We start from the raw sequence: 23104 nt of genomic DNA, 5'->3' as shown, positions 1-23104 counted from the left end.
CCATTCAGTGTGTTCAAGTGATGTCTTTGGCAGGTACCAGAGATGATCTGGGACATCAGCATATTTTTGAGTAATTCCCATGAAATCAATGTTAAATCCGAGGGTGCAAACCTGTATTAGCAAGAAAAGTTTCAGAAATTAAGTGCATCTTCCTATTGTAAGATAGATGCACTCACTTTGTGAGTGAATGAGGTGAAAAAAAAAGAAACTGCTCTATTTTACTTCATATACTTCAGCTTATACTGAACAAGTTCCAGTTGCTCAGTAAAATGTCTTATAATCAAAGCAACAGAAAGAAGCACATAAATACAGACAGTTACATTCCAAACAATTGAGATAGAACTGAAAAATATTTCAAAATATTTTGTCATTGATTTCACTCAGCAGTCAATGATGTTTCACAAAGTCATTGCAAACCAGTTCTGTACTATCACCTGCAGAAATTCCTTGAGTTGTTGCCACTTGAGCAGGATGCAGTGAGTTACTTTTCTAATTCTTAGAGATTTTTGACATGTATTTCAGACCTTCTGTTTCAGACTGAACTCAGTCATGTTACACATTTCTAGTCTTACACTACACAAGTGAAATGTTAAAAATAAAGCTTTGTCTATATAAACTTAAATCCATTTTCCAAAAACACACCATGATGTCTGCTTGTAGTCTGCTCTATTAACAAATATTAATTCCTGTATTACATGACAAAATAATTCTGCTCAAACACTTGAATTTAAATACTCAAAGGAAAATTATTTGACAAGGTTTGGGCATTTCTGGTCTTCAGGTTCTGTTTCAAAGATAACCAAGTAAATATGGTTGTTGTAGAGCCTTTCTTAAGAGCAAATAAAAGAAAGTTTTGGTGTTTTTTTTCTGATATTGGAAGATTTTGCAGACTCTGGGAGGTAAACCAAGGCAGAGAGCAGAGGGACGCTGGAGATGAAGGGGACAGACAAGTAAACAAAGAGGATCCTAATCAGTTTGTTGCTCAAAGTGGGCTCATAGAAATGGTTTACATAAACCACATTCTTCTCTATCTGGTGGGTTTTTCACTTCTTTTTCTCTTGCTCACACACTCAGGTTCTGTGCCACATGCTCACATTAAACAGACATCTCAGGTGGACAGAATGGGGCTGTCACAGTGAAAATAACCCTGACAGGAAGAGCTCCTTCTCCTTTCCTGATGCTGTCTGGCAGAGATGTGAATTCATGATACAGAATAAGCTTTAAAACAGGTTATCAAAGCCTTGGAAAACTACAGCTATGTGCCCACTCAGGAGAAATCCTGTTGATGCTGGAAATCCTATGGATGAGCCTTGTATCAATAGAGAAGCAGCCAGAGCATGGCCAGAACATAAAAGTCTGGACATGCAGGGTCAGGCAGTATCTGCATATGATTTACTAATTTATTCTTATGATGTGACACAGGTTCAGGTAGCTAAAACTAGCCAGGCTCGCCCAAAGTGATAGACTTTATTTTAGAATACATCTTCTAGATTTTCTTCTCTGCAATGACACAGAAATATTTTACAGTGACAATGAAGGAGAGATGACACCAGAGCAAAGAACTGAAATATTGTCACAGTAACATTTATGTGGGGTGATGGTTTACACTGTAAATATTCACCCCCTTCAGTAAACTGCTGCTTTTTCAAGAAAAGCAAAATAATTCTACTGAAGTTAGTACAAACAAATCGATTATTGCTCTTCTTCTTTCTTTGTAATTTTTTTTTCTCTGTAACCACACACATACAATACAAGAACTTATCCTGCACATACAGGGACTCTTTCCCGCCTTTTCACTGGAACACGGGTAGGGTGACAAGTTTATTTCCTGTTCCTTGGTTCCCAAAGTCTTCAGGAGGGGGGGAGAAGTGCAGGAAGAGACCATTTGAATGAGCAGACGGTTGGGCTCCTCTGACTCCTTGTGCTGACCAGGAGTTCATAGCACCATGCTGCACTCTCTGTGACCCGTTAAATGTTTTGAGACTTGTGATTAAGGATGCTCTTTGGGACTTCAAGCACCAGCATTATGCCTTGTAGGGGTGATTTGGAGTGAAAAACTGTGTTTGCCTTGAGCACTCTCTGCAGCACACCTGATCACACTCACCTCTGCTGCTTCTGCTCCAGCACTGAGGAAAATAAACTCTCCTGCACATCTGGAAGCAGCATTTAATTTCTGCCCTAGAGAAACCATGTGGCAGACTCTCCTGGTGGTGCTGTTAGCCTTCAGCTGCCAAAAATACTATTACAAAAATTCAAAGATATCCAAAAGCAATTTCCAAACAAGCAGGATCATATATTATATTTCCATATACCTTTTACAGCACATGAGGATAAGAGTGGCTCCATAATGGCATTATAAATACAGCAAATTAATGGTGGATGCACTGCCAACACCTTGTCATTATGCAAATTGGAATGTCGGCAGAAATGGTTATTCAACAGCCCCTTTCAAAGCCACCACAAGTCTAACGCTGCTCATTACATCTAAACTAATTAGCACCACATTTAAAAGAGTTTAATAAGATTTTCCTTAACCCCTTAACCCCTCAACAGAGAGGATTCCTCATGACAATGGAAAAGCATACGAGCACTTGGCACAGGAGAGCTGGGTTTTTGCTCAGGGCACTGGCAGGCAGAAAAGCAAGGGGAAGTCTACCCAGAAAGCCAAATGATGGAGAAATAGATTGTGCTGACATAAGCCTAGCTCACTTTGCCCAGGCTCTGATGCAGCCTGTCCCCAGCACAAACACCCCATGCCCTCCTCCATGGCAGATCCTGCTCCTCCACCACTCCCCTGAGCTGGCATTTAGGCTCTGGATTGCCCAGACCCAGCTGATAGGAAAGGCTCAGCAAGGACATTAATCCTTTTCTTTCTCCATTCAATCAGCTTTGAAGAAGAGGAGGGAAAGTATCAACTCAGAAACATGGGTAATTAGGGATCTTTCTCCTTTCTTTCCTTCAGGGGCAGCATCCCACTCCCACACCTGGAAGAACAACTTCATCCCACGGGTCACAATTTGTCTGGCTGCCTGGCAGCCCTAGCTCTCATCCACACGTACTTTCTAGGGGATGTGCTAAGTTTTGGGCTCTTTAGCATCTCTCCCAGCTGAAGGGGTGGGGAGGTGCTGCTGGATGGGGAGGGGTCAGACTGGTCTGACCTAGGCTATTGCTGGAGGCTTTTCCCTCTTTCTTAATTCCTTCAATTTCTGTAGAGGATTTTGGCAAAGGACCATCACCACATCCAGTAAGAGAGATGCTCCGAGGGCTCTGAATGTACCGGCAGGATCTAATTTCTCTCATTACCCTCTCACCACCTTTGCAATCCTCCTGCTGTCCCCATCCCACACCCCAGCAGGTGCTGAAGCTCTGCCCTGATGTGGCACTGCTGCAGCACCTTGGGTCAGGCTGCCATGAAAACAGCTGAGCTGGGAGAGAGCCAGCAGGAGCCTCCTCTTGAACCCTCCAGCTGGTGGTAGGGGAGCTGCATTTCAGTGGGGTCTTCTGCCTGTGCTGTGCTTTGCTTGGCTTTGTAGCTGACTCTCACCCTGATCTCTCCTTGCTGGCTTGGCTCCAGACCTGCCTTTTATCTTGGTGGGCCTTCAGGTAACTTGTGGCTGACTCTGTTCCTGTTATAAAGATTGTTTTCTTGTTTGGGGGTGTGTGATGGTGCCCCTGTCAGGAAGGACATTGCCCTGATTTTCACCTTCAGCTCCTGGCTCACCTCTCCCTGACACCTCCAGTCTCTCCTGTTTTTTTCTTTCTCACCTGGCTATGGACTAACTTCCCTCTGTACTCCCAGCACCATCGAGTTTTCCTTGGGCACAGCTTGGGGCAGAGCTTGATTGTTTGCAGATGCAAGTTCAAGTGTTATTTTCACCCAGGAGCAGAATGCTGTTACCTGCTTTGGGTATATTTGAATGCAGCTGTCCCAGAGCATCCTAGAACAGACAATGGAGAAATTGCTCTGCAGAAGTTACCAGAGTAAAACCCTTCTCCCTGGCTTTGGTGTCCATGGGGTCCTGAGGGTGGATCTAGCTGGTGATGGCATCCATGAGGAAGCTCTCTCCTGAATCCATGAAATTCAGTGGTGTTTTTCCTGGCAGGTGTCAAGGGAATAAGCAGATCTAGCCCTCCCTTGCCCCAGTCAGGGACTGTAATCTGCAGAGATCTTTTCCTCTCTGTCCAGTTTCCTACATGAAGCAGTTTTAGCCTCACGGGGGTTCAATTCCAGTCCCCACAGGAAGCAGGCGATGTGAGCAGTCTCCCACCAGCTCTCCTGCTTTTAAGTTGCCAGTGGCTCGGGCTGTCCCCTGAGCCAGGACACGGGACTGTCACCTCGATGCTGAGAAGGGACCTGGGCTCCACCTCCTGAACGTGTGCTCCAGCAGGAGAGCTGTTAAGTGCACCACGACTGCCACTGCCTGTGCAAAACCAGCGACTTTGCTGAAGGTGCGAGGCATTCCAAAAGGCGTGGCTTTAAATTCTCATCTCTAAAGGACTGCTGTAACATCCTTACCTCTTCTGGTGCACAACCTACAGAGACATTCACATCAGCTCTGAGTAAAAGCATTAATGTGGCTAACAGCACTGGATTAGCCCCACAGGCAGCCGCACCACAGCCAGGCATTTGCAGAACGAGGGAGACCACCAGGTGACCATCTGCCTCTGCCTGTGCTGTGACACACCTGAACTGGGTTTGTGCTGGCTGGGCTCCTGAGATTCAACACCTCTTGCTTCTGGCTGAAGGCTCCTTGTAACTAGTAACACCCTTATCACCCATTTCCACAGCCACTTTAAATGGAACAGGTTTTACTTTTTGTTTTCCACAAAACAAAGCTAGTTTCTTTGTTCTTTTTTTTTTTTTTTTTTCAATAATGCCCACTTTGATTAACTGAAGCCTTTCCCCAAAGTGCAAACTGTTCTGTGTGGTGTGATCTACTGTCCATGCAGAACTGCTCACAAATCCCATTTGTATGTTTTACATTTTCTTATTGCTTACCAATAAGAAAAGAACCACAAATAAGCATTTTAACCATGATTTCTAGGGACTTTTTAGTGTTACGGTTTTCTAATAGAAAAATTTCAGCCATACCTAGGTTGATAAAGCCAAGCCTCAAGTGAGTTTAGAGAAAATAGAGTCGCAAGGCATTGTGCAGAAGATGAGTATGGGCTCATCACCCTGCCCCAGAAACCTTGGATGTGCTGAAGGGTGGCTTTCATTCAGAAGCCCTGCCCACAAGGTCCATACCAAGCTCATTTATGCCACTAAATGCTCTGTGTTTGAGTGCCAGACTACATGCTGTGGTCTTTTTTCCTTCCAGGCTTTTATTCCCCAGGTGTAACTGTGTGCTCAGGTAAGAATAACCATGGAGAAGTCTGCTTACAGTTCTTGTTTTTCCCACTGACACAACCCTGGTTAAGACAGGATGATTGAGATGGACCAGCACGGCTCACTTCAGCTCAGAGCCCCTCCAGCCACACAATATTCAGCTGTATTAGAACAGTTCACCTTAACAACCCTCCAAGGGCCAAACCACCTCAAGGTGTGCAGGTACCTGGAAATCACACACAGCATCCCCAGTAAGCACAGGTACAATTGCAAAGGTGCTGGAGTGAGTTACAAGGACAAAGCCACACACAGAGATTATGTGAATGATGCCTGTATTTATTCTTTTCCCCCAGAAGCCCTGAGGACAGGAATAGAAAAGTTCCAGTAGAAATGTCAAAGGGACAGTTGAGGAACATTTGAACCAGTGAGCCCAGCACCTCAAATACGTAAACTGACACACAAAAAGTGTGATGTATCAAAAAAGCTGATTGATCTATTTTGTATTTTTGAACATAAAAGGATTTCTGTTTAGTGAAGATATACTGCATCTCTGGAGAGAGATGTCTTCTTAAATTTCTTCTTCCAGCACAGCTACAGGTAAACTCAGGAAAAGGAGAAAGCTCCCCCAAACCCTCTGGATTATGTCTGACCAGGTCTAACAAGAATGCTTAAGTGACAACATCCAAGACCTGTTGCATGCATACATGCTGAGTGGCTCTTGTAGAGAAATAATTGAATAAAAAGTGTCAGTAATAAACATGGGTTAAGGGAAGGGTTTGTCCCACACTGGACCAGGGGAACAGAAAGACAGTGCTACAGGGGATGTGCAATCCACACATTTTCCTATGAAGGGTCAATGGTTCATCTTGCCTCAAGGCAAAAAAATGAAGAAAAAGATGGAGAGGAAAAACACCAAAGAGCTTTAAAAGAAGTCATCACTGGCCATCAAGCTGTCCCAAAGTCCAGGAACCTCTGTCTGAGTTGGCCATTTCTGAGCCACCTGCCAGGGAACCTCAACTCTGAAAATTCTCCTTCTGCACAAAAGCAGCACTTCAGGAAAACTTTTTTTTTCTTTTTTTCCCCCCTCCAAGCATACATGATTTTAATAAAGGAAGGGGGAAAGCACAGATCATGTGATAGGATCAGGTTTAACTGATTAACTGTCTGGATCCAGATTGGACAATTGGGTCCAGACAGGAAGTTTTAGCTGATAATTCTAGAACTGATGTGACTGAGTATCATCATTAGAATCACAGCATGGTTTGGGTTAGGAGGGACCTTAAAGACCACCTATTTCCAGCCCTTCTGCCAGAGGAAGGGACACCTTCCACTAGACCAGGCTGCCCACAATGGAATGTAACTGACTAACCAAGCTTTTCTTTTTTTTTCCCGCTCAGATTTCTGCCATTTCCATTCCCAATCTTGGTCTTTGGGATCCTTATTAAAGGCCCACAATGGGAACTCCGTGGGGTCAAGTGCAGCTGCTGTTTGCTGGGGACTTTGTAGTGCTGACATTTCATGGCCCCAGCAAAGGAGGGCTAAGAGTCACTGCACAATATAAATTCCCTATTCTTCTTACAGGGAGAAAGCGTTTTATAAAGGAACACCTTCAGCCTGTGCAGGCTCAAGAATCTCTGGAATATTGGCACAATGACCTTTGTGGCTCTTTGAAGGTTAATCACCAAGTGTCAGTTAAGTTTGGACTGTCTGGGAATCCCAGCAGCCAGTGATTACTATCATATTCTAACGTGTGAGGTGGTGGAGTTGTTTGGTTTGTGTGATTTCTGTTTTGTGTATGTTTTCTATTTTGTGTGTGACTTTGTCCTTAGTATGAAATCAAATCAGTTTAGCAGTTGATTCCACTGACTTGGTGATGAACTTGGTTTGTCCTTATCCACATTTTCACCTGAAATCTTCACTGCCACATTAGCAAGACTAACAGCCAGTAGACATAGCTTTACTTTCCAGTGCAGTCAGTAGATATTACCTGAAATTCTGCCTCTTTATTGTTTTATTTTCAGTATTTCAGAAGTATATCAATTTGTGTTGAAGAACAAAGTATGTCTTCCAAATTACAGAGCTCTTGCAAGATAAATTATCAAAAGTCAGCATTAATTGTTTTCTATGCAGTACTTGTGCAAGAAGTATTTGGCAGAACTGTAAATTAGCTTTTGTCTGAGGCGGTCAGAAGCTACACTGAGTTGTTAAAATTTTCCCAATTTTTAATTCTTAGAGGCTCCTTATACATGAAGAAACACCTCCAACAGGTGAGTAACTAAACCCATGCTACAGAGAATCCATTCTACTCTGTAATGAGCACTTTATTGGAGACTTTTGCAGGCCACTTTGAAATTGATTTTCAAACACAACCCTCCTGATTCTCTGGATTTTCTTTACCCAGAAAGCTGTATGAAATCTTGCAAGAGCACAACTGGTCACTGTTTCATTCTTTCTCCTTAAGCTTGACTATAGCCAGCAAACAAGTTTGGGAGATTTGTTTAAGTACCCAGGCAAGAACTACAACCCACAGTGGATCCAGCTGCACATTAACTCTCTGGAGTAAGAAGATTCCAGATACTTGTGTTTATAGCTGGGTCCTTGGATCCACTCTGGGGCTTTAGCCTGATGCAATTTTATCTGTTCCAAGCCAGGCAGTTCACTTGTGCCACTTGAGTGATTTTCTTAAACTTCTTCTTTTCACCTCATACTGGAGCTTTTTTGAGTGCAGTTCAACTGGAGCACATCCTGTGTACATGTACAGACTTCCACAATGTGCTGTCCAGGAGCAGCTCTGAGAGATACTGGGATACCATCTTGGGAAGAAGCAGGCCAGGATGATCTTTGCCATTTCAGCTTTCCCATCTGTGCCACAGCTACCAAGACTGACTTAGCCCCTGGAATTCAGTTTGCAGAAATCAAACTCTACTCCATTTATCACTTGAAGGCACCAGCTGATTTGAATTTTTTACTGTGCACCAAGGTGTTTGTAGAGGTGCTGCAGGAGCTGCTGTGCTGCTGGTGTGGCTCAGTTTGTACAGTAGCAGGCTGAGAAAATGCTCTGTGCACTGCCATCCCTGGCACCAACCAAATTGTTTTTAAAGTATCTTTTTCCCTGAAGGCCTGAAAGTGGAAAATTAAACATACATACTGTCAAAGGAAGTATAAATTACATGAGTCCCTTAGGAAGGAAAAGAACCAAGCCCCAAAACATGAACAGTTTACCCAAATTATGTACAAGTCATGAAACATCTCTATTTCATGCACATTTCAAATAATTATCAACTTTTAAAATGCATTCAATTCCACACCACGACATCTTTTCCTAAATTAATCTTCATTATCAAATAAGTTAAACTTGGAAACAATTGAAAAATGGCACCTATAAAAATGTGCCTAGCAAAGTATTGTAGTGTAAATACAAATATCTTTGATTAAGGGTTTTGCAGTTGCACTCTTGTAATAAAGAAAGGCAGAGGTAATTAAATATTTAATTCAGTGCATAGTTAAACTGGTTGGCAAACTTCTCGTGCTTCCTTTGGTCCACCTGGTTCATGACTTTCATGACCCGTTTCATGGCCCCTCTGAAAGAGAAACAAAACAATAATAACATTTTTGTTGAGTCTACTCAATCTCAGAGAACATTTATGAATGTTGGGGAATTTGATTAATCACTACCAGGCTTCTGACTGTGGTATTGATGAGGCTGAACAAATTTGTCTTGTTAACTAAATTAGCTGCAGCAATATAAATAGCTTAATTCAGCAATGATTTTATTCACAGGAGTAAACAAATTCAAGTCTTTCAGTTTAATGGCTGTGTATTCCACCCTTCCAGCATTATTTCTTAGAGCCACATAGAGCAAAAGTTTGATTTTCAAAAGTACCTAAGTTCTTTTTTCAAAAGAACCTAAGTTCTCAGGGAAAAAAACCCCCTAAAAGTATCTAACAAGAACTTAAAAAATTAATACTCAGAAAGCCTTATGAAATCAAAGCCACAATCCAGAATGTTTCTGTGAGGGAAGGGTTGGCTGTTCAGTTCATGTGAACTTCCATAGGTTACAAAAACTCTGTTTCATCAGATGTGGGCTGAATTAGACGCTCTTGCTCACACCAGCAGCATCCCCATTCCTGAGCAGCAGCTTTTAATCCACAAGAAGAACTCTAGTTTAGGAAGACACCAGAGGTTATTGTGTATCTCTCCAGGACAGGCTTCTGCTGCAGAAGTGCTCAGAGTTCAGCACAGGCAGGACACTATGGCCAACACCTCACTCACACATCATGTGCAAATGGGATCTCTGCTGCCTTGGGATGGGCAAGCACCTGAGCCCTCTGCATCTCCAGCTGTGCCTGAGGAATGCTCTGGAACATCCTTCAGGTTCAAAAAGGAAGTGAGGGAATGAACTTCAGCACTGTTAAGCTTCCTGGCCCAATCCAGTGAGGGCCTGTCTGTCTCCCTGTTGCTGCTCCATTGGTGCCATTGCTTCCTGCCAGTAAAGATGTGCCCAGAGATTTCTCTAGGGAGGGGCTGCAATGCTTCTGGGCTGGGAAATTCAGACACCTCCTCTTTTTAGCCCTCCACAAACTTCTGAGTGAAGATTCCACAGCTAAGATTTTGAGGGTGAGGAAAATGATGAACAGCATGAACAGGAATAGGAGATTGTCATAAAAGGCAGAGAGAGAGAGAGCAGGCTCCTACATCCTCCAGCTGGTCAGGCAGAGGAATGGGTTCACAAACCCAGAACAGTAAGAAGCAGCAGAAGCAGTCAGGAAAATGTTCTGCTGTGAACATCTGCCCCCTCAGAAACTTAAAACAGCTGTTGTGCAGAGTTGAGGGCACCCTGCCTCAGGAATTTTGTTCCTCACTGGATTCTAAAGTTCCAGTTTTTACTGGTCTCTTCAGATGCCTCTGGAACAGAAGCTCAGCTGCCTGAGGCTGATGTTTGCAGGTGTTCTCAGCTGTCACCCTGCCTATGAAGGCTGTTATCTCCTCACACATCTCCAGGAAAACACCTGGCTGCTCTGCTGATGTGTGAGGTAGAACAGCTACAGGCTTGGTTTGAGGGACTGTCCCATTCAAAAGCAGGGCAATGACTGATGTGTCCTCTGACTTCTACAAATTTGGCAAGTTCCATCACACAAATAGATGGTTTCAAGGCCTGTGCTGTTAAGTCTCTACATTGTCACAGTCTGCATTTATCACTTCTGTGGATGTTCCCAACTGTGCAGGAAAATGCAGCTAAGACATGCACCTGGGCAGTGTTCCTCAGGATCAGCCCTTACACACTATTCCAGCTCTGCTTCCAGGGTTATCTCCAATAAACAAGCTGACTTCTGGCTTGGTAACTGTTCTCTGTAATGGTTTCATTTTCAAAGCCATTTTGAAACATCTGAAAGAGGTTTCTTCTTAATAACACTCTAAATGGTGGGATTAAAGATTTTCTCAGCAGCAACGGCAATGAAAACCAACATTCTGAAAAAACACCCTGGAAGAGGTATACTTTTAACAAAAGTCTGCCAATAAAGTTACCAGAGTAAGGAAAATGTGGTCATGGTTTTGCACTTCAAATATTACCTAATTGGTAGGAGAAAAGTGAGCCTTTAGCAGTGCAGAGTGGCCTTGCCACTTTCATGTCATGTAGGGTTTTACATTAGCACCAGTGGATTGTGTGATACTGTAAATGAAATGAGATCCCACTTTGATGATCTGTGTGCAATTTCACTTAGCTTTATTGGCAGACTAGAGCCTGGGTTTATCACCTATACATTTCAAGTAATTTGGGGTTGTTATAAGGAGCCAAGGTTATCATCTTGTTTAGTGCTGCAAAGCATGAAACCTATTAAAAACTTGACAGGTTTGATTCCCTATGCCTGGCACTAACACACACTCAAAATCATTAGCACAAACCACAGTAAACCATGATATGAAATTCTAATCACTAGAACTGTATGCCTCTGACTTCTAACTAAACCAGGTGACATGAGAAATTCACATAAAATGGGCTATTTCCATAGCCAAAAATAATGTGGATTTGGCTTTGTATTATAACCAGTACATCAGAGTAGGGAAAATTGAGTTTAAACAAACATTGTGTCCTCGATGCTGTTGAACTCATCCAGTATGCTTAGAGAATAACCCACCATTAATGATTTTACAATAATAATTTGACAACTTTCCTTTGACTACTTAATTTTTGACACGTGTAACTCTTTAAATAGCTGCAGCTGCTTCCCATTTGATAAAGACCAGAGCATGCTTAGGCAAATTTATGTTGTAGCCACATCTAAGCAAGAACAGGCATCAAAAATGGTGTTAATAGTGGACAGATGGAGCTACTGTATGTTTTAAAGAATATTTGGGAGTGGCTGGCAGGTTCCCACAGCCACCTGAGATGCTGTGCCTGGCCAATAAAAGATCATCCAGAGAAGCCAATCCAGCAATTAAAGTTTTAAAAAATTGAGACAGGATGAAAAAAGTCTTTCATAGGGAAATTTTGCAAATTAGTTAAAAATCACTCTCGAAGAAATAACCTTGTTTGTCAGTACCTGCTCTTTTTTACCCTCCAGACACATGGAAGATATTCTTCCTTGCAGTTAGCCAAAGAAGATGTTTAGTAAGTGTATGTTAATGTAGAAAGTACTGTTGAATCAAACAGAAATAGGAATTAACAGGCTTTAGAGAATGGAAGTATCTTACTTATTGAAGACTTTCTTCTCAAGCCGGGATCGAGACGTGTTAGCCTGCTGCTTCAGGTCTGTCAGATTTGGGTATTTTTGCTTCTTCCCTTTCTTCTTCTGTCCTTTTCCATTACTTTTAGAGGAACCAAGATCCAGTCCTGTCGCAGCTTCAACTTCTCTCACGAATTCTGGATCTCGCCACTCTGTTCCAAAGACAAAACATGAACTTTGAAAGCCCAAACCCAGGGAGGATTTGCAGTCCCCTAAGGAAGAGGTTCCTGTCACCAATGGGTGAGGGCAGAGCCACTGTGATCTAAGCTGCACACACAAAGGAAAGGGAAGATAAAGCAGTTTCCCAAAATGACAGATCTGGATGAAGAAGCCCTGCCAGTCTGGGTTAGTAGGTATGAGTAGCTGCTATGGATAAAACTGTTCTGCAGGAAGACCTAAGTCAAGGTTTTTCAGTGGCACAATTGCAAAGTTCCAAAGAAACTATTCCATGTAGGACAAGTGAATAAACACAAGTGATTATTATTTAGAAATGAAAATGCCAACAATGTAGCTGAGGAACTTATCTGCAGAAATAAATTCTGCATAAGCTTAAAAATAAACCAAAAGAATTGAATATATCAACCTTTTAGCAGAGTAGGGCTGGCAACATTGTGATTTCTTTCCATCAGTAATATTTACTTTAAAACATGAACTGTATCTGACATCTACATAAAATTCTTGAGTAGGACAACACAATCCTGTTGCCAAGACACCCATTTTGCATCTGGAAAAGATACTACTTTTTAAGTATCCCACATTGCCTCAGATTAATTATCTAAATCAAGTTTTTTCTCTTGACAATGGCACAAGTTAATTTATCTAAACAAAATCTTGTTTTACGTTTTTTCAAAACCTTAATGCTTCAGAATCCAGCCACACACTGTGAGTGAATCCTGATCCTAAATGCCACCAGAGGAAAAGGCATGAACAATTTAGACTGTGGACTGTTTGAGGAAGCCACAATTTTTCACCTTCAGTGTAGTCTTGTGTATCAAAACAAGGTAGCACAAAGTACAAAGTAAAAATGAGGCTGGAGGATGGACATCTGCCAAGGGGAAATTTAGAAAAATTTCATTTAATTGTAAAGACTTTGAGAATTTGGGTTGGAAAAAATTGTACGAAGTACTACTTCAAAAAGAACATGGTCCACACTCAGCAGAAATGCCAGAAGTCTGCATTTTAACAACAGTAATTGCCAGTCATTTGTCATAGTTTCCCTTATGTCAGTCAGCCTTTCTTGCCTGCAGAAATTCTAACACCAAATGTCTACTCCTCTTACATAACAACTTTGTAAATATAGAGAAATAAACAGTCCTAAAGGACTCTATAACTTCATTTATACAGCAAGATGGTCACTGAGTGTGACAAATGCTGCTAACAACATTTCAGGAAGGTCAGAGGCAATGTCCTCACTTAAGAACACGGTGTTAAGGAACAGCAGAGCAATTTTCCAAGGAAAGGTTAGATCTAAACTACCATCACATATGAAAGCAAGGACTGATTAAAATCCATCACACCAAAAAGCATGAGGAAAACCAAGCTGTTCAAGAGTTGCACAGGAGAGTTACAAAGGGAGAAAACAGAACACATATACTTGATAGATCATAAGACCTCATAGACTTGATTTTTTTTTTTTTTTTTTTGAGGTTAGGGAATACAGAACAGCACAATTCAGATACGGGAACGATTAATCCAAGATTAAGGAAAACTGTCTAAACAGTTTATCTCCCAGTAATAAGAAGGCGTCACAGTTTAGGAACCCCATGAATGGAGCAATTGTTTAAACACAACGAAAAAATGCCGGCATCCAGTAGAGATGAAATGAGCATTTGAGTAAAATGAAGGAGCAATTTAAAAGCTTTTGAGAAAAATCAATAGAATGCCAGGGAAGAGCAGGCTTTTTGAGCATTGATGGGCCCCTAAAGCTCTTCATACATTGTTACTGAGTTTAGCAGCAGGGAAAAGAAAATTACACAGTTTGCAAGGGTAGGCGGGAATCAATACTGTAGTTAGTAAAGAGATGCTATTTCACATCTGAGTGGCCAGCGGCCTGCCTTCACCAGCCTGTCCTGATACCTGTTTGTTAACAAGTCACTAAGGGCTGAAAAACCAGATACTCTTCAGGGTTGACACAAAAAATAGGCACTTAATTTGCTCCTGTGTGTGAACTATGGGAAAAGGATGAACGCTGCAGATTAGCGGGTCAGCGTAATCCCAACTGATTCCCTGTGCCAGGACTGAAGAGCCCAAAGCACCTTTCTGTGGACATTAGCTAGAGTTTAAAATTTTGTACTCAGATACCAAATGATCCATAATAACAACGACAGTGTTGTCAAAACACAGTCATTAGCACACAAAGCATATGACTTCTATCTACCTGTTTCCCCCTTAATCACACAAAGGTAGAAATAAATCTACCATTCAGTAGGAAAGAGATGCAAGAAGAATTTTGGTGCAATTTAACTATACAACTGATCCCCAAATTTAAGTGTTTTTTTTCCAGATTTTTTAAACTGCCATCATTAATGATGTTGTCAAACAGTTCCTGAGTGTCCACTAGGTTCCCAGTTGTGTATTTCCATAGCTGCACTGCTCAGAATTGCTTCAAGACCTTCGTAATCAAAAAAACCCCAAAACCAAATACCACTGAAAACCAACCAAACACACCCCTCCAAACCACAAGCCTCAAAACAAGCAAAAAAATTAAAAAGTTGATGAAAATACTCTAAAGCAAATATAAAAATACCAAGGCAGAGCAAAGAAGAAAGTGGATATAAGTATTTAGTGACATCTGGTATATGTATGGGTTAAGAAACATAGAGGATTTTGTCCAAATTAGGTGGCACAACTTGTGCAGTATGTCCCTAGCCAGATGGGATGGACCTTTGTGTGACATTTCAGCTTAACAACCACACTCAGTAACACAAGGAGCAATGCCAACACTGGTTTGGGACTAACAGACACATCCTTGTGGACCAGAGGTGAGAAGCCTCTAACAACACTGAGCTGACACTGTAATAAAAATAAATACTATGTCTAGCCTCAAGCAATGGCAATTTCACAGGAAAAGAAAATCAATATTTTTCAGTCCAAGTGATTTTTATACCAGAATATTGGTTTCCAGTTTGAGATTTCAACACCACCTATCAGTTTAATTTGCTAGTTTGAGTTTGTCATAACTAAGCTGGGAATTTTCCTTTTTAACACAACATCCACACTCCTGTCCTGGTTTCCCTGTGACAGTCCAACAGTGTCTGCTGGCTGAATGCCAGTTTAGAGCCCTAACTCTACCTGAACAGGGATGGAAACTACCTGCAAATGTAGCACTTTGACACCTGCAAATACCAGAAGGTGTTCAGTAATTGCTGCACTGCTGTGCTGCTGTAATCACCAAGCACTGTCACTCAAAGATGGTCAAACAAGTATTAAAGGACTCTGGGTGGGTCAATTCTATGTTTAAATGCACACTCATTCCACAGAGACCTTTTTGAATACAGATTCCTGTTCTGAATACAGGTAACTGCTCCTCAGGCTCTCAGAGAGGTTTCACTAAAGGTTTAGTAGCTTCTTTAACAATATGCATAACAGTCAAACACCAAGCCAGCCAAACCTGAAGAGAGAACTCCTGCAAGGGAATATAGTACAGGATATCCAAATGCTAATGCCTATGGGTAAGTTTAATTAGAATGCAGAATACTCACCTACAATAAATAGCTCAAACCAGAGAAAAATAAGACCTGTTGAAGGAAGCTAGCTTAAAGAAAAGCTGTTCCCTCCAATTATACACTGTGTCTTTGCTGGGTAAATTCCTCTCTCTCATCTTCCTCAGCAGTCCATCAGCTGCCAGTAGCATCCTGATTGTAGTCCACCTGCCCATCACTAATAGGGTTTAGTTGTACTGTTGCAAGAAAGTATTTTATTCCCCTTGGAAGTCTTCCTGCCTGTGTACTTCCTGCCTGCATTTCTCACCTACCAGTCCAGAGCTGAACCTTGGCTAAAAATGCCCAAATTATCTTGGGGAAGAAGGAGCCCTCCCCTCCACACCTGAAGGCTGCAGCCAGGATACAAGGGGAAGGCCAATAGTTTTGTTGCCCATTCCCAATTGTTTAAAAACAAAAATCTAGCATGCCCTCCCAAAACTGGTGGTAACACAGTGATCCTAATAATATTATCATTATATTGCATAAATCACAACTGTCAGGGAGCAGCAAGATTAGACATCTTCTTTGCAGAAGCACGGGAACAGTTACTGCCAAGCACTTCCCAGGGAACAGGTCCAACCATCCTTGATAAATATGCTCCTTAAGACAAAGGCTATAACTGGTCTGCCTGAGCAGTGTTGGAAACATTACAAAATCCACTGGAAATAAAGCACAAACACAACGTTAACATTATTCTGTCTACCCATGTATCCATATTTATCACATAAGCAAGAACCACTGCAAATGAGTTGTAATTTAAAATCAGTAGGAATGCAAATGGAGAACATGGTTAGAAGCAAAACAGGTAACAGGTATTTCCCACCTCTGCCTGGTATTTTTTTATTTTTATTTTTTTAAGATGCTATGCAGACACAGACCTGGCTGGGCTGCTTGCTTCTCAAACTTCATCTTTTCTTCTCTGGCTCTGTCCTCTGCATTTACAGGAATCCCAGAGTCATCCCGAGGAATTATCTTTCCATGGAAAGGGCACTTGAGAAAGAAAGAAGGGGAAAGAAAAAAAATCTCACAGTTTTTGAATGAAAAGAAAATTTTATTCAACACAGCTTAAAGCTGGAAGCTGGAACTGAGCAACAAAACTACACTTGACTCCCAGTCCTCTTTAGAAAGCATCAGAATCCTGTAAACATCATGTGTTTAATAATTCCAGAATGTCAAAGAAATAACTTGTTTTTGAAACAAATATCCAATTTCAAGAGACCAAGTCCTGTCAAGGCTGGATCTAGGGCACCAATGCTGCATCATATATTGCTGTTTATGCCATCTCCCTGTCCTGCAACAATCCCATTAAAAGTACTGAAGTGCATTCAGATCCTTCAATCTCAGATAATACAGGAAGAACAGAGATATTAGAACCAAGTATTTAAGCAAAATAGGTCTGCTCAACAGCACTCCTAATTTGAGGTTGTGCAGAGGTTAGGTTTCATAAAACTTAACTTGTAAATAAAATTTTTTTGCTCCTCAAACATGTTCTAGAAACAGTTAATATCAAATATGCCTCTGAGGAAAAATTTTCAGCAAAGAACTATCTCTGCCTTACTGCCAGGTTAAGAGTAAAAAATAAAATCCAGATAACCCACAATGAATGCCAAAAAAAATTTGACAGTTCTTTAAATGTTTACAGCTTCTTTACCAAAAGGATGTTTCCCTTACGAAGCACATATTAACAATGAACTTCTCCAACACAATGTTCTTCCACTCCCTGAGCTATACTTACAATATGAAATAAATTTTTATGGATGTTTTAAGGAGATCTTCTCCACAGAGCACAGATCTTGGAAGTGATGTAACTTGGTGCCTACCTTAAAGCGATCTTGTCTTTCACACAGAGTTCCATCAGGCATAGGTGCTCGACATTTATGTTTCACTGGCTCGAACTTGCCAGCAAATGTTATATACCTGGTTTTTAACATTTCTGTTATTTCTTTATTTTCCACCTCTTCCTCTACTTCACTGGGTGCCCAAAATCGATGCTCAGAGGTAAATCTGCGAAAAACAACAAATGAAAATAATTCACACACAAAATTGTAAGAAAACACGTGGAGGTGCCATTATCAACCTGTGCTAAACTCACATGTGAAAGGAAGGGAATTACTAGTGAATTTAAAACCCCTAGGAATCTACCAGTCTTTCTTATGGCTCCTGTATTATGAAGATATTTTTAAAATACCACCAAAGCCTGGCAAGTATTGATTTCCTGTTTAACCTGCTAAGCTATTTCAAGTCTTAGCTTTAGTTCATGATCTGACATCCAGAGTCAGTTATCCAATTTCCAGATTCAGTGAATAACTTTGTAATTCTGTACTTAACATTCTTCATAACAAAATACTTCTATGATTAAACACAGATCATGGAGGAAACAGCTTGATCTTAACATGTCTGATCTCATTCCTGATAGCTGGACTCCTGCAGCAGCAGAGGAGCAGAAGCTGGAATCAGAGGATGCTGCAATAAACTGAGACTATGGGAAAGAGCAAACAATCAGCTGAGCCTTACAGATTCTTTCTTCCAGGTTCTCCTACGCAGTGTCCATAAACCTGAGAAATTAGCAGGTGTTCCTCTAGGAAATTAAGCTAATCCATTGAAAAGCTATTTTAAAATTAGAGACCTTATCTACATTTACAAACAGGCAAACAAAGATTTTCTCAACAGCATTCATATAATTTCATATTAATATTCACATTATTTCCACCCTAAGCTGCCAACAGTCTGCAGTGAAAAACAGGCAACCCCAGAGAGCCATTACCTGACTCATTTTAAATACTAATCTTAGAAGACAATGACTGTCCCTCTGATGGTAAATGCTTCTTTCTCTTAACCATGAGAAGAAATTAAGGTAACCAGCTTAAGCTTAGGTATCTGACTTTTAAGATATCTGAAGTTAACAACAACAATCCCGCCCCAAACTTAAGGAAATATGAAGCTAAAGAGGAAAAAAATACAGCTAAACTAAGGGAAAAAATGTAGCCTGCATGTCAGTTGCTCATGACAAGCAAGATGAAGATACCTCGATGACAGATGTCTTGATAAGGACATAAAATTCCTAAAGGAAGCTTACAATCCCTTTCTTCCACATAGTTCTTCGACCCAATCAGTTCCAGAATTATTTGAGAGGATTTTCTCTATCCATATCCAATCCCTCTCACTCACTAATATCCTTGGGTGTCATTCCTGCTTTGCTTTCTGTGGACTGCAGAGCCGTACATACATGAACACTGGCTTCACTCATCACACCAGTCACAATTTGGCAAAGCACATAAACCAATACTTGAAAGAATTACTTTAGAGGGCCTGAAAAGTTTTGATTAATTTTATCTGACCAAGTTTTCAGTAGATGACAAAGGAAAAAAAAAAAGTAGAGGAAAATATCTGACCATAGCAACCGACGACATATCTAGCTGCTGGTTTTAATGCAATAGTTGGGCATTTAAACTATGTGAAGAGGTTAGAACTAGGTTAAAAAGGAATTAAGGGAGCTCTGAAACATCTCTGTGATTCGCCATCATCAGAAAAATGTTCAACAAAATTCTTGTTAAACAGAGTGATTCTATCTGTAATTTCTCCATCAAATACGCCTCACAAGTGCCAGAGAAATGCTAACCTGCCATAAAGGACCAATAACTTTCTTCTGGTAAATTAGGGGATAAAGGAAAAAGGGTTCCAGTGGAAGCTAGTTCAGCCATAAACACAGTAATGTATTTCCACAGTTTTTGGTTAAACAAAACATTTTTGATTACACACTTCTGCAAAAAATAGCAAAAAACCCCAAAAGTCCCGAGAGTCTTTCTAACAAATCCATATTATTTCAGCCCAATGTTTGAACAGTACAATACTTCAGCTTCAGAAATTATGGGGCAAGATTATACAATAGAGAGTAAATAAAATAATGACTTATTTGCTTATTTTAATGCAATGCTGAAAGCAAAACTGACTGGCAGCTCTGTGTCACTAATCTTGCAGCCACGTGGAGGGGAAAGCATTCCTAAAAAAGGCACCATACAGGATTTTCACATGCATGACAATCTTACAGAATCTCCTAGTAAAATTCTAGTGTCCTTTGGTGATCTGAACTCCCCTCCCCCTCTAAATTATCAAATTACAGTTACATGAGAGTGAAGAAGCTTTTAACAGTTTAACAGCATGTCAACCCTTCCAGTTAGAAATAGTTCTATTTAATAATTTCTCTGTCTCTCTTCCCTTAAATATGCACCTAACAAATGTCAAGAATATTAAAATTATGTTTTGTCCTATGTATAATTGACCAGTATTTGGGAACTGAACTTAAAATAGCATGATTCCTACAAATATATTAACCCATATTACTGTTTATTACAAGCAAGTAACTTATTTTCTCCCAACATGACTTAGAAGCAGGTGAGAGAAGAACAAAGCAATGGCAGTTCCCAAAGTTTTCTGATTTCTTGTTGTAAGTTAAGCAATATTATAAACAGGCAGATACTTGTTTGAAAAAATGATGCATGTGACAAGTAAAACCTGATTGTAAGATGGATCAGAAGAGGAACAGATAATCAACTAAAAGATGAAAAAGATCAACACCTCACTCACATTTAGAGTGCTCCTAATTCAGATAAATAACAGAGGGTTTAATGGCAATGGCACAGCAATGCATGAGGAGGAGGAGCAATAAAAGTCAAGTAATGGTTAACTGAAATCTAAGAGAAAGCTCTTGGAGAACTGCTGCACTCTTTCAATAAATTTATATCATCCTAATTTCTAATCCGACAGGAAACTTATAAAAACATTGTATAAATATAAATTCTAACCCCAGATGCTTGCAGAGATCCTGAAGCAAGTGCAAAAATGGGCTAATTCAAACATCCTAGTTATAGTGAGTGCTGCACCAGCTATTTCACTCTGCTCCTAAGAGTGAGCAGATTTAATTCAAGGAGGAGAGTAGATGAGTCTGGAAGGTCCATGCTATCCACAACGAGTCTGTTAAGCTGACATAGCAGATTCTACACCATTCAACACTGTGCAGCATACACTACCTTCTGCCCCCCCTCAAAAAACCCAACAAAACTTCTTTAGAAAATCTTCCTGGTAGATACATTTTCACTGTTAAAATCTTAATTGATTGTAAATGCTGTGATTAAGTAAACGCACTGCTAAATGAAACGGAAAGACTTTTCTCCTTCAGATTTTAAAAATTCAAATTCCATACATATCCCATATGTGTTGTCTATTTTTAAGTCTGCTTTTTTCCCCTAAGAATCTTACAGAGCCAGTATGAGTGCATACAGAAATGCTGAAGGAGTTGACTGATAACTACCTTAATTCTTCAGCAAGTCTATTTTATGCCTGGGGTCAATGGTATTGTGTGTGCAGAGTTACTTAAATTATCTTTAGTTAGACTGGCACATCTGTAGTTATAGACTGTATGGTTCAGAAGTGTGCCCTCTATTTTATGGGGAAGCATAAAAATAAAACAGTACAGCACGAGGCAGACAGGCAGTGAAATATGCTTCTGATTTCACTTATGACTTGAATAACTCATTTGCAATGTAAAATAAGGCCTTACTACCTTTTTGGCATTATCACAGACAAATACTTCTTAAAGCCCTGCTGAAAATCTCTTCATAGGCTTTGGAGAACCTATACCACATGAGATGGAATCCACAGCCTGGAGTGACTGTGCTAAAGACCTTTTATGCATCAAATTGCACCAGTTTTCAGTAATTTAACAGATATTCAGCATTTTATGAATCAGGTGTAGGGACAGAAATTTCCTTTTGTTCCTTTCTGCCAACACTGTTTTAGCACTGTGACTACAGGCTGGGTTTTTTTTCTGTTTTGGTAAGAAAACAAACTAAGTTAAAGTAGTACTTCTAAGACTATAATAGCTTCATTTGCAACCCAGCCAGCCAGTGATTTATGCCTTTTTCAAGCCAGGTATGGTACACACTGATACTAAAGTTCTGGTGGACTTAAATGAAATTTATACATAGAGGGAGGACTTTGCAACCCAACTTTCATTTTAAAATAGTAAAAAGGGTTTTAAAAACTGACTGGTAGAAATAATTCTGATGTGTACCTACCACCTCTTCTCCCCAGCAGTGCTAAAGCTTTCCCTAAGTCAGCATTACTGAAACACAAAACCTCCCAGAGAGCAATGGAAAGTGAAAGATCCAAATCCAAATCCTGGAACTGCCACCTTTCTCTTGTGTGACTGAATAAGCCTAGCAGTTTCCTCAGTTACCACTCTGAAGTCAGAAAAAACACTTCCCCAGCCTTTCTCCTACCTTGTCTGCTACTCATTTAGATCTTAAAAGTCTCCAGCTCAGGGAATGTCTATCACACACTTGGCAGAGCCCTTTGCATAATGAGGTACCAGCTTAAATTGGAGTAACTGATGCCATGCTGCAAACATAAAAAGAGCAGAAAAAAATGTGCTTTGAAGCATCAAAGGATATTTAATTAGTATCACATCTTCTCAAAACAAATAACATTAAAAGGTAGAATTTCTGACTTTGTTTATGGGTCCTACAACACAAGGTAAAGAAGAAAAGTAATTATCAGAAGAAATAGCAGTCACTCCACTGCATGACCTCTGAGCACAAGTAAATCTATTTATTTGTTTAATTTGTCTTAAAAGAAAAAGAGCATTACTTGAGAATCTTCCCAGCACTTGGCTGATCCTGTCCCCAGTAGTGAAGATCTAATCCAAAAGGCATGAGGGGAGCTTTAGCTCTTTCTTCTAGTTTTCTCCTTTTGCTGTCAGGATCTTCCAAGTTTTCTGTCTCAGAAGTTGCAGATTCACTGGAGAAAATTGATGAGAAGTCAATACAGAACACCAAAGACCACAGTAACTTTTTCTTTTTTTCTGTTTTCAGGAGATTTTTTTTAGACCAACACTAAACATTACCTCACATGTACAATTACAACCACTTTTCAAGGTTGTCCCTTTTTTTTTTTTTTTTTTAAGGAAGACCATAAGACACAACACCACACACTCCATGCAGCTCACTGCATGTTCAGCTAGTGCTGGCTAACACATACCAACTGTGGGGGCAAAAGCCCAGAGATGTGATGGGGGCAGCAGTGGATCATGCATACTGCACTCCCACAGGTGTGGTACTGGAAATCTCAGATTAATTCCAGTTTGCTAGGTTTTGGGAGGTTTCCTGGCCCATACACAAGAGTCTTTCCAGGAACATGCTGCTAAACAGATGACTCCAGCCTTATCCTCAAATGACAGCCAAATGCTAGGCAAGGCTGGAGTGTCACCAAACTTGGAGCAGGATTGATAACAGATATGTCTTTGGAAGCAATGTAACATGTCCAGGCAGCACTGACAGCATAAGTCACTGGGA

At 40.6% G+C, this 23104-nt stretch overlaps 1 protein-coding gene across 2 annotated transcripts in view; it reads right to left on the bottom strand.

Moving 5' to 3' along the window:
* Positions 1 to 5149: 5149 nt before the first annotated feature.
* UVSSA (UV stimulated scaffold protein A) overlaps positions 5150 to 23104 on the bottom strand; it is a 47329-nt gene continuing 29374 nt past the window's right edge. The window contains exons 9-13 of one of the 2 annotated variants that reach the window (XM_038135524.1): positions 22401 to 22550; positions 17576 to 17759; positions 16634 to 16745; positions 12023 to 12206; positions 5150 to 8910 (exon numbers count right to left, since the gene is read on the bottom strand). In XM_038135524.1, coding sequence (XP_037991452.1) covers positions 8817 to 8910; positions 12023 to 12206; positions 16634 to 16745; positions 17576 to 17759; positions 22401 to 22550 — 724 coding nt within the window. In that variant the 3' untranslated portion in view covers positions 5150 to 8816. Of the gene's footprint in view, positions 8911 to 12022; positions 12207 to 13700; positions 16746 to 17575; positions 17760 to 22400; positions 22551 to 23104 lie in introns of those variants that run through there. The other variant, XM_038135523.1, reaches the window with a different exon arrangement.

The sequence above is a fragment of the Motacilla alba genome, chromosome 4, assembly GCF_015832195.1.
Source record: "Motacilla alba alba isolate MOTALB_02 chromosome 4, Motacilla_alba_V1.0_pri, whole genome shotgun sequence".
In the NCBI taxonomy this organism is placed as follows: Eukaryota; Metazoa; Chordata; class Aves; order Passeriformes; family Motacillidae; genus Motacilla; species Motacilla alba.
The sequence above is the reverse complement of the archived record's forward strand: the minus strand, read 5'-3'. Positions and strand labels throughout refer to the sequence as shown.